At 39.1% G+C, this 12,065-nt stretch overlaps 1 protein-coding gene across 2 annotated transcripts in view; it reads right to left on the bottom strand.

Moving 5' to 3' along the window:
- Window positions 1–288: 288 nt before the first annotated feature.
- LOC139108678 (uncharacterized) overlaps window positions 289–12,065 on the bottom strand; it is a 36,938-nt gene continuing 25,161 nt past the window's right edge. Inside the window, exons 4-8 of one of the 2 annotated variants that reach the window (XM_070667169.1) lie at window positions 11,503–11,679; window positions 7,207–7,357; window positions 6,011–6,540; window positions 5,460–5,727; window positions 289–5,111 (exon numbers count right to left, since the gene is read on the bottom strand). In XM_070667169.1, the coding sequence (XP_070523270.1) occupies window positions 4,998–5,111; window positions 5,460–5,727; window positions 6,011–6,540; window positions 7,207–7,357; window positions 11,503–11,679 (1,240 nt within the window). In that variant the 3' untranslated portion in view covers window positions 289–4,997. The remainder of the gene's footprint in view (window positions 5,112–5,459; window positions 5,728–6,010; window positions 6,541–7,206; window positions 7,358–11,502; window positions 11,680–12,065) is intronic. The other variant, XM_070667170.1, reaches the window with a different exon arrangement.

Genomic DNA, 12,065 nt, shown 5'->3' with positions numbered 1-12,065 from the left:
CGCCAATTCTAAGGCCACGCCTTTTTTGTAATGGTTGCTACGAAATTGGCGGGAACGGCGCTCGCTAGTGTCTAGCCCATATAGACCATAGAGTAATAAAATTATTTTAGTTCCGAGAAAATCCACTGCAGGTCGTCGTCGGCAAATTAAGCAAAGTAGTACGAATAAATGCATCAATAATCAGCTGATCCACGGGAGACATCAGTGGTATATCTAAAAATAATTTGGACGTTAGAAAAAATAAAATACAGCAAAATAAAGCAAAATATAGAGATAAGGAAAAAGGTATTATATGTTTTCATAAATTTATTTGCGTCCTGTGTATCGAGCTACACAAATTACGTAGTAAATTATTGGTCTGCAATTGTTTTTGGATTCCCTTCCGCCACGCGACTTTTCACGCGCGCAATAATTGCGAGATCCGATAATTGCGGGCACGAATCTCTTTCCCTTCTCTGCTGCCGCGCAATATTAGTGTTAACAAATACTCTCTCCAATCGTGCGCTTCGGGTATCGCGTCGAAAAGCCTCTCGGCTTAATATCTTTCTCATTTAGAAAACGATTCTTAGTCAGCTGCCCGTCTCAGACAGCTACCTAGAATTTAAAAAAATGTCGTGTCTTAACAGTCCGATTGAGATCTTTGATATACTTTTGACGACACGCAAAGCGCACTGTTCCAGTATCAATCTTGCAACACATACACACTCGTATATATCGTTAAATAAACGGACCGTGTGTGTTGAGCACCCATCTAAAATGTCTAAAAACATTACGGTAAGGCAAGTAGCAGTCATATGTAAACAAGAACGAGGAATAGATACTATCGACTACTCAATACAATCAACTAACGCAACATCCGCTTCAAGTAATTTCCGGATCGGGGGGATTGTTATCGTCTTGTGTGCTTCGCATTTTTCTTTCAATCATCTCTCTCAAGATTCCACCGCAATGTCCAAGTTCGTTCGCGCAAAAAACATGCCCATCTCATTGTCCATTCATACGATTAATCTGTAATCACCCACAAAAAGCTGACAAAGATTGCCAATAAATAATACTTAATTTTGTTCGACGCAATATACTTTATGTAAAATATTATTTAAAGTAAGAAATCATAAAATTAAACTTTTATGCAGTTACGCGTCTATTCAGAATTGAAATCCAGGTTTAAATTTTACATATATTTACTATCTTTATTTTTTTGTTTGATTATTTTTATTAGAAAACCTATATTTGTCACGAATGCGTACTCTTTTTAATTAAAAATAATTATTGTATAATAGATAATTGTTTCGTTGAAAATTTTTGTGGATGATTAATCAATCGGCAACTGTCGCTTCATTTTTAAACGATTCTTGATATCATTTGGCATTACTTTCCTTTAAACAAGTTCTTAACATCGACTCTTTAATGTGGTGCAAAAACTGTACGAGCGCACGACAATTGACAGGAACAAGTATATCTTCGTTAAGGAGATTTCATTCAATTTTTACCAAATTTGGCACAGAACTTGGCTGTTGCGTATATTGGCTACGATTCTCGCAAAATGTCTCAACGTCCATTCTCAATTTCTCTCACAACAGATCGCCAATTTCCGACATGAAGTTGTTACATCAATTTCAATTTATAAAATATTAGAAAACTAATAAAACAATGATAAGACATGCTATTATAAATTTGTGAAAATTACAATTTTAATTTTAAAATAGATTAGCTCATCTCAATCTTTCCATTAATTTTGCAAGCAGATCTGTGTAGATAAGTTCTTAATAAAATCTAGATAGCGGAAACGGCAATCTATTCAAATGACGAGTCTTAAAATTGATCTTTCAGCGTATGAGATATGGATCGAGAGATCGTATTTTATAAATTCCAAGGGTTTATCATATGTCACAATGTACAACATATCGGGCTTGGGCACAAGTCCCGTTTCAAGGTTTTCGAGCAAAGCGGTTTTATAAGTTTAATTCTTATGCGTATGTTCGCGGTTTTCCGGCGTATATGTCGGAATACTTCCGTCTTTTAATGAGCTGTTAATAACGACACGTGTCGGTCGATACGGTCGTTCTATTTACGGTCAAACTATATATCTCGTGTACGCTCTTGCGCAAATTGCGGAATATTCATCGCGCGCAAAGTCGAGTCGTGTATTTCAAATTCGGACACGCGAAAGAAATACCACATCGTTTTCATGAGAAGACGTTTCCGAGAGAAAATTGGAAGAGAATAAATAAGTTTGTGTTGTCTCGTTTCTCTGCGCAAATATAATAACGCATCTAATGTAGTCGATTGATAAAACGTAATACCAGTATAACGATAATTTCTAATAAAAAATCGAAACTTAAAGTAACACCGCAATACCGTCCGTTATATCCCATTAATTATGAAACAATATGCAAATCAACGTATAAAAAAAAACATTTACGGGATTTTCCTCTTTTTTTCTCCCTTTACGTTCTTATAAATATAGCTAATTAATATAACAGCACTTCTCTTAGATTCCATATAAAGCCCGAAGAGAGAACGATCGCGCTTATCAATTATCTCTTTTCTCGGGCCAAAAAGAAATCATAAAAATAATCTTTTACCGACAATGAGTCGCATGTGTCACAACAATATATTATACTATTTCAGCGTTTTCCTTTCTTTTTTCGTAAGTATAACGTTTTTCTTTTTAATTTGCAAAGACAAAAATTTACGCAGCACAGGATTAAGCGCGGTCGTGGCCTCTACACGCGCACATTCACGATCCTATTATCACAGTCAGCCTCCATCCTCTCATTTTCCATATGATAACCGCAAATACAATAACGTTTTTTTTTTAAAAAAAAAAACATTCCTTGTGCCGTCGGAAAGTGCATCAATTTCGGAATTTATTCAAGTAAATTAAATATTTCGCGAGCACTTTCGCGCGCGAGTCGTTTGTTTCAAATAAACATAAAAAAAACCATAGATATCGCTGTGTTTTCAGATCTTTCGCATCTTAGACATTGGTATAAATATATAAAAAAATCTACACATGCGTAGATTAAAAATAAAATCACAAGCAGATATTATTAAAGTAAATTCGGTCAAATATTTTAGTTAAATTGATCGAGTTATATATAAGTTAAAACGCCAAAAGATGAAGCCTTTCTGTGTTTCTAAATTTTCTCAAATTTATCTGACGTTGAATAAAATCATTTTCGATACAAACGACTCGCGTGATCGAAACCAGAAGAGATATACGTCGTCGTTACTTCCAGAAACAATCAAGAGCGTGTAGTAGGAACAGTCACGCAAGAGAATCCGACATCTCTCTCTCTTTCATTCTTTCTTTCTCTCATATCTCCGGGTTCATCCGAGCTGCGCAACTTAACCCTTTCAGTACCGAAATAAAATATGGGGATGTTCCTTCCTCTTCGTAATTCAATGCAATTTTACAGCCAGTGTTCATCAATATGATCGCTTAACTTTAACTGTCATTAAGTAAATATTCCTTTACGCTCATCTCGGGATACAAATATGTAAATCCTAATATTTAGGCAAGAGTTTTCGTTTACCGTAACTCTCTTTTAAATTTGTCAAAAATCCCTCTTTCCATTTGTAATATATTATAGTTTATATTTAATCTGTTAAGACATTGAAAATTACTTAAATAATATCAGCAAATAACTACGAGGTCACATTTTTCTTCATTTACGAAGATTTGTGCTGGGCTTATAGTTATTAAAAGAATTCATTTTGTAATAACAGAAAATTGCGTTTTTTTTCAAGAACCCGGTCTACATTTTTTTTAATTATACAAAAATTATGTTACCCTTTCCTTTAATAATATTTAACGCACATGTTTATAATTTTGTTGCTTAATACAGAAGAAATTGCCTTTACAAATAGCGTTTTACTGAATTTCAGTTAAATGACAGCGAAGGAACGTAATTGTTAACAAGATTTAAGACATTGAGTATATAGCTGGGACAGGGAACTTCGTAAAAGTTTATTAAACTTTTATATCATTACTAAATGCAGATTTAAGGCAGGTACTGAAAGAGCTAATGGCGAATAAGAAAAGCAAACTTCTCTATTATATCTCGGTAGATACTTCATCGTGAAGTATTGTCACACAACGCGTAGATTGCGCGTAACATCGAGATAAGATTATCCAATTGTGATGCTATATAATACGTGTCGATCTTTATAATATATTATATATTTTATATGTATATATATAAATATGTATATATATATATTTATATATATACATATATACCTACATATATATATTCATATATAGCAGCGGTGATAGAGTAGTGCCCGACTAGCTCGAAATACATAATTAACGAACAAGTAATCGCGAAATATGCGTTTGTTAATCTATATCTGTATGTATAGATATTTTAGATGTATATAACCGTGTATATATATATACATATACCATTTTGTTCATTCTGTTTCTTTCGCCGTACCTCGGGGCTTAGGTACACGCGTGACTAGCTCAAAAAGAAAGAAAAAAAAGAGCGGAAATCTCTGTTTGCCCACCCGCGCACTTCGCTTCTTCTTCCCTATATGTGTATTCGTATATGTGTACCTAAGGTATTCTTATGCACATATATGTTTCTGTCAAAACAGCCTATAATCTGTAAGCGCTCGATTTTAACTCGCGCGGGCATTCAAGGCTTCGCTTCAAAAATTCACTCGAAAATGATATATCATTCTCAGTGTTTGAGATGCACCCGAAGTCTCTCTCGCTTTACGAGACGAGGCTGTCTTTCTAAAACGCTCATGGAAGTCTAGGTTCTATAATGACAATAGCTCCCATTTGGAAGGCCAATCATAGGATCGACCCTTGCGGTCGTCGGCGATTAGCGCGACGAAAACGAAGACAATGACAATGATGACAACGACGACGACTAAGACAATAATACGGTCGTCGTTTACGAGGCGATGCTATGTGCGCCGGCGGACCGACGAGGCCTCGTGTCGTTTTTTGGCTGAATTGAGTCGAGTCTCACTGTCGAGGGCTAACTCGGCGCGTCTTCTGGTTCCACCACTCCGCCAGCCGGACCCGTCTGATGACTACCACCCTGGCTCATCGTCACAAACTGCTGCGATAGCGTTTGCAAACTCTGCCGCACCTACAAACGTATTTCCTTATAACAAGCGAACGTGATATAGTCACTCACTAGACCGTACGATTAGATGTCAACCACACCTTAGCAGATCACATCAAGTTCTTCTTAATTATCTTAGATTTTCAAGTATATAGCGATAAAATCTGAATACCTGGAACCGTTGCGCAAATAAAACTGCTCATAAATTTAGTCGTCTATTTGAAAAAGAAATTAATCGTGTCCAATATTTATGTATTGAGATGAAAGAGACTTCATCACCGATATTATTAATTGAATTTATGTGTTTCATTATTAAAATAATAAATTTAGATAGATGTACCGGCACACCGATCGCGAATTGAGAAAATTTACCTTCACTATTTGATCCAGGTTCGTGTTAAGATAGTGCAACAACCGATCCTGCGTGAAGCGTTCTGGCGAGACGAGCGGGTGGTTCAAATAAGCGGTGTGCAGCCTGTCAATGCGCATCATCATTAAAGCCGCCGATACGTAAAGAACTGCCAAGAGAGCCACCAGTATCGCTATCACCATGCCAGGCTTTAACCCATTGGTAAACAGAGACCCAAGCCTGTCGGATTTGCTCGGCGTTAACGCCTTTGTCAACACTGTCGTCTCCAGCCTTAAAAAAAGAAGCGAAAGTAAGTAAAATTGCGTAAAACACATAAGAAAAAAGGAGCAGAGACTCGATAAGATTATCTAGATTCTTTCGTTATTGCGATTTAACGAAAGTAAAGATAAGATTACTTTGTGTTCTCTGCATTACGACTGCATACCGATTTTGTTTTTGTTTAAAAACCATCAGTTATTTCGTTTGAAATAATTAACAAAACTAATAGAATTTCTTTGCTCGTTTTATCCACGTTCTAGATGCAGTGGATTAAGTAACTAACTGGAAGACTCACCTTGCGGGGGGCAAACTGGGCCTGTTGAGAGCGACGGGTGCAGCGTCGGTGTCGGTGCAAGCAGGCGGCGATCTGGTGGCCGCCGTGAGATCGGTGCCGCTCTCGGACATGCTCGTCGACTCGTCCTCGTCGACCAGCAGCCTGTCCGGCGGTAGAAGCTTGTCGTCGTTGTCGATCACTGGCAACGCGTCCTCTGTCGCTTGCGGTTCCATCGCCGCGTCCCAGACCTGTTTCATCAATTTGTAAGTGGAGTCGCGCGAAAGCAAAGAGCAAAAGACGTGACGCTCGTCTTCGGTGGTGATCGCCACCGCGTTCGGTATGATACGCGCGGTCTTCTCCTTGCTTATCTTCAGCACGGACGCCGTCGGTATCAGCAGCTTCGTCACGTAACCGAACACGTTGCTGTAGAAGGCGAAGTAGTTGGGTGTGATGTACAAGTGGCCTTGCAGCAGGATGTCGCCCACCAGAGCGCAGCTGTAGTAATTCAGCACGCGCTCGTCCTCCGCTACCTGATACCGAAATTTTGAAGACTAGGGATTAGGTCGGCACTGCCCTTTTGCCAAAGCGACGAGGCTCCTTTCCTCTCAAACGGAAAGGAGGCCTTCGTCTGAAAGTTCGAGTAAAACAAACTCGAACGTCGCGACTTAGTCTGCACCGAGTGTGCGATGGAAAATGAGCGAAGAAATCGGCGCGCTAGAATAACAGCAGCTTTTAACTTTCTTGCAGAGAGCCCTTGGGGTTCTCTTTCCGAGAACGCGCATAATTTATCGCGCCTAAGACTGATTAAATTACTGTGCACTCATTACCTACCGATTGACACTTTTGCCTCCAAGACCGATTCAGTTTCAAGCTGACACGCGAAACCTTGTTTATCAAATATTCGTCGAGCATCAGGTCTCTTCTCTTATCGCGCCGTAATTGCGTTCATTAATAATTCAGCTTGCATATGCGACATTGTAGTATGTAAGCGTATACTCAGCGGTAACGTGGGTCAAGATAAACCGTGTGACCGCGAATTCCGATAAACTTCTAATTAATAATTAATTCTCGTCAATTAATTAAAAATTTAAAAAAAATTAAAAATAAAAAAAGGAGAAAGAGAAAGAGAACGCCTCGTAATATTGATCGAGTGTTCTCTGTTGTACCTATTCGTGAACGCGAAGAAAATGGAAGTATCACCTGAAATGAGTCTTTACCTGTGTGAAATGCCTATTGAATTTCTTCTGTCTCGCGCTGCTGGTAGACGTCGGCGACGACCTCGACGAGGATCTGCTAACCTTTGCCGGAGTTTGCGCGCCGCCAGCTGCCATCGATGGTGTACTCCTACTCAGTGGCTTCGAAAGGTGACTGAGGAGAAAAAAAAGGAAAAAAATAGAAATATATTAAAAGACTTCATCATAGGTATTAAACATGACGCGGGCAGATTCATTGTTTATACGCATCGTTAGAGCTTATCGTCGTTTAATTAAAAATCGCAATTGCCTACAGATTCGAAAAAGAATTTGTAGGCAATTGCGATTTTTAATTAAATATGAACGATACGAATATGAACGTGTTATCCAGAACTCTTTAGAAACTGCTCGGCAGTGTCTCGCAAGACGTATTCGAATTTATTTAATATGCGTGTCGCGAGCGATAGGAAACGATTTCCGACGACATTCCGGATGCGAGGCCGGAAAAGAATGTCGAACGAAAGGTTGCCGATCCTCTGGAAAACGTAACGATAACGGCGTGTTGCAAGGGTTATCTTTTTAGTACATTATCGAAAAACACAGCTCGACCGGTCGCAGCTCGTTTGCATCATTTTAACGTGTTGCGTAACACTCGCTTTAGCACACCGCCGTTATATGTGTGTTGGCGGCGCACAATGAAAAGCCTTTCTTCGGCGGTAAATCAATATGATAATTAATCGCGACGGACTTTGGATGTTTTAGCACTTGGCTTTCAGATTAATATGCAATTACCTTTATCCTTAATATAATTTCGCGCCTGAAGAAAGCTACGATATTTGGCGGAAGGAATAAGAGATCGAGCGCGGAATCATTATCATTAACAGATACTTTATCTTATCCTTTCGCTCAAACTTAAAAAATAAAATTATATTACTTTCACGTCCCTAATTTTTATCAAAAATAAACAAGTAAATAAAAGGCATTGTATTACGAAAATAAGCTGGTAAAAAAAAAAATTATTAAATAATTGCTAACTTGTTGGAATGGCACTTTTCAGACGTCGTCCTGTTTCTTTTGCTCTTAATAGATATACTCCATAAATCGTTACCCCACATGTCCACACGTGTTCCCATCTTCGGATTGTTCTCTCCTCGTTTTTCGCGTTTCAGAAATTGAAGCAATCTCATGCGTGCGCTTTTGTTGACTCGGCTCGCACAATGGGGCGTTATCACAGTTTCATACCTAGCGGCGCGCAAGACTCACGTATCGTAGAAAAATACGAGAGCCTGCACCTTTGAAAAATTTCGACACATGAGCAGGATGGATAAATTAATTTACATTTCTCGTTAAAGAAAAAAAAAATTTTTTTTTTTAATTTTTTAGTTCTAAAACATTTTAAGTTAATAAAAAAAAAATTTAAGTGAATACCTGTGTAACGCTTGCATAGACTCACGTATATTATTCGTGAATTCGAGTTTCCTCGAGCTCAAATAATATTAAGAGATGCGGAGAATACGCCTAGCTGGTCTCTTTATTTCTTTGTTACAGTGAGAAGGATTAGTTATACGGCAGATATGATTATTCCTTTTCGGAGCGGCGGGTAATAAAAGCTCGAAGGGCCGAGAGCTCGAGTCATCGACCACGGCGACTCATCTTGCCGATCCCGTCGCGTAATCGCCGCGATTTCCGCAGCGTGAAGACGACCCGGCCAACGCGCGGCTGCACGCGTAACTGGTGCACGACCCGCGGCTTAACAATCCGCTGCCGGCGGCGGTGATGATAACACGTAGGAGACTGTTTGGAGCGGCTGTCGTGCCATCTCGATCCGAGAGACTCGCCGGAACCGAAATAAAGAGACCCGAAAGAAAAAAAACCCCCCGACGAGCCGTTTTTAACGATAATGAGTAACGAGATAACAGCAAGATATGAATTCGAGCACGATAAGATTCACGGGTGCCCGATGACACCCAAGTGTTGATAGGGGCGCGAATTTTGTGGCTCGGCATGATTTCCGTGAACGGCGAGGTGGGGCAGGAAGTGAATGGGAAAAAAAAAGTAAAAGAAAATACGTCTTCCGACGCACGTCTACGACCGTTTGATAAGACCTGCCGAGTATCACGAGGTTGTGTCTTCTCCTTGTCGCTCATGTGCCTTTTCACTCGGGATTATCTCTCACGATACAGTCCGTATGTCATTGTATACAAAACGATGCTAATCTTCGTCCGGCGGTTGTAAGAGAGCTGACCTCTGATAATCTCTTTCTTCTTATTTATTTAATTTCTTTTTTTTTTTTTTAATTAGGGAAATGTATTGTTTCTTTAAATATCGATGGCGATTAGGTATGTTCAGAAAATTAACGTTACTCGCATATTATTACAAGCCAAATGGATAAATATTAATAAAAGCCCGATGAAAAATAAAATTATAAACACGTTTATCAAGCAATATTCGTTTATTTCGTCAGAGTTAAGATAACTGCACAAAAGTGCGCAAATTTCTTTAACTAAAAGGTTCCAGCTAGGCTGAACCGAACTTGGTAAACACCCGAAGGAACTGTAAGTAAATTACTTTTACTTTTTAGTGCATTAAAAAAAATAAAAAATAAACGTATAAACGAGAGAAAAGGAAAGTATATTGTCTACTAAACGTTCTCGATTTGTTTAAATTTTATCCGACAAAGCTCGAGAGGACAAAGAGAAGATATTATCGACGACTAATCGACGCATGCATTTCGTATCGAGGCGATTTAGCCGCAAAAAGGCAATTTCACCCAGATAATACGCGCAACGTCACGCTTTGTAGCGTAATAAGCGTTTACGAACGGCACGCATGGAACGGCTATTGTAAGAATGGCCGCAAAGCATTCCCGTACGATTAAACTGTTTCAAAACACAATTCTATTCTCGACATGATTTAACGCTGCAAGTGCCGTCTAACTCCCGCGGCGTATACCGATGAGAACAATCGACCTACATTTGCGTGTCGCTTATTATTTTTTTTATTGTTATCATTATTATATTTAATAATAGAAGCTCGCAAAGCTCTCCAACAGACGCAGCTTCGCTTCTGCGCGTCTCATCTTACCCAGAATCAACGCGTTCTATTGGGTTTTATAACAGTTTTAAGAATAAAAAAAAAATTAAATGCGTTACGTAAATAAATGCTAAAAATAACGTAGAATTCACAGTAAACTGGAATATACTTTTCGCGTGTTTGCTAAAGGAAAGAGAAGAAAAAAAAGAATTTTTTTCTATTATCTTCCTCGTATGTATTTTCCTTAATAAGTATAATAAATAGACAACGATTGACTTCGAAATAATTTTGCGTAATAATTATTTAATCAGTTAGGATGCATGCGAAAGTAAGGCGGAGACCAGGCTGGACCGTAATTATTTGCCACCGTTTCTAAAATGACGACTTCTATTACGAAGTCCTCTTATTTAACTGACGCCGACGGATGAACGACTCCGCCAACGTAATCGAGGCAAGCATAACGTAATAATATTTGAAGACCATAAATAAATGCAGCTAATAACCGGCGCTCGATAATTATGACGTACCAGCTATCTCGTAGAAACGTATTTTCCCACCGTGCAAACAGATAAATCAATTATATTACTTTATCGCGAGGGAGAGTAAGCCTCATTTTTTATCGCAATCCTCCTCCCACCCCCTCCGTTCTCCTCTGCCCGCGCATCCTCTCAATTTCTGCACAGGTGGGACATTATCGCTATTGCCACTCGTTGACAATTTCCAAGAACCGATATCGCATGCGATTTCACGCGCGAATCATCTGACTCGCGGAAGCAAAGTTGAATGTAATAATAACGATATTAATAAAAATTCCTATGCAAATTTATGTAAAACTATTCAACGTTTATTTCTTTTTCTTTTCCTTCCTCCCCATACTTCGTCAGCAAAATGTTTTTCAAGCGTTCAACAGCGAAGGAAAAAAAAGGAAGAACGATTCAGCGCACGTAACGTAAACGCAATTAAAATAATTGCACGGCAAGCTAAATCTTCTTTTTTTTTTGAGAACTAAACGAACCGTTGGTATTTACAGATAAATTAAGTATTAAAACCTACGTGTTGCTTTCACGTTTCTTTATCGCGTCTGCATTCATCCGGCTGAAGTTAATGTCCGCAGTGATTTTATTTCTCAAATTTAAGTTGTTTACAAGCGAAACGTAATATGCGACGCGTGATACATACGTATGAGGAGGAATCGCGACATGTGGCAAGTTCACGATCGTAAATTCATATTATAGCCGCAAGCGCAGCGGTGTCGAAGTTTGCGAAAAAGGACATAATACGACTTACCTGTCGTTACATTTCAAGGCCGCGTGGCTAGGGCTCCTTGGAGGCTGCGGATAGTTGGCGCCGGCCACGGTGAGTTGGGATCCACTGATCGATTGTTGGCCCCCTGCCTGAGGTGCATCGGGGGCAGCTTGCAAGGGGGTGCTGGGTGCCGAGCGCGCGCCTATGGACCCCGCAGACCTGCAACCAAAACGAAAAGATTAATTTAATTTTCTTTGTTTTCTATTTTTTCATTTTTTTATTTATTTATTAATTTCTTTTATTTTTTATTTCAATTTCTTATCCATTTTTGTTACGTCAAAATATTACGCGATATAATATATATTACACGGTAACATACGCAGCGTTTCGACTTCAACATCTAACATAAGATAAGCTTAACCGACTTCTGCGGTATTTTCACTCGCGCACGTAATCAGTTACGATCTTCTTTTTTAAGCTTGAAATTCAAGAGCCTCCGTATCGTCTCGATTTAATTTGAACGAAAATAGACGGTGTTTACGCTACCGCGGAGTTTTATCGCTCTCGCGGTTGTAAATCACGTACCTTGCCCTGATGAGCGGGCG

This window comes from Cardiocondyla obscurior, linkage group LG15 (assembly GCF_019399895.1).
Source record: "Cardiocondyla obscurior isolate alpha-2009 linkage group LG15, Cobs3.1, whole genome shotgun sequence".
NCBI classification, from domain to species: domain Eukaryota; kingdom Metazoa; phylum Arthropoda; class Insecta; order Hymenoptera; family Formicidae; genus Cardiocondyla; species Cardiocondyla obscurior.
This window is presented reverse-complemented; position numbering and strand designations above follow the sequence as displayed.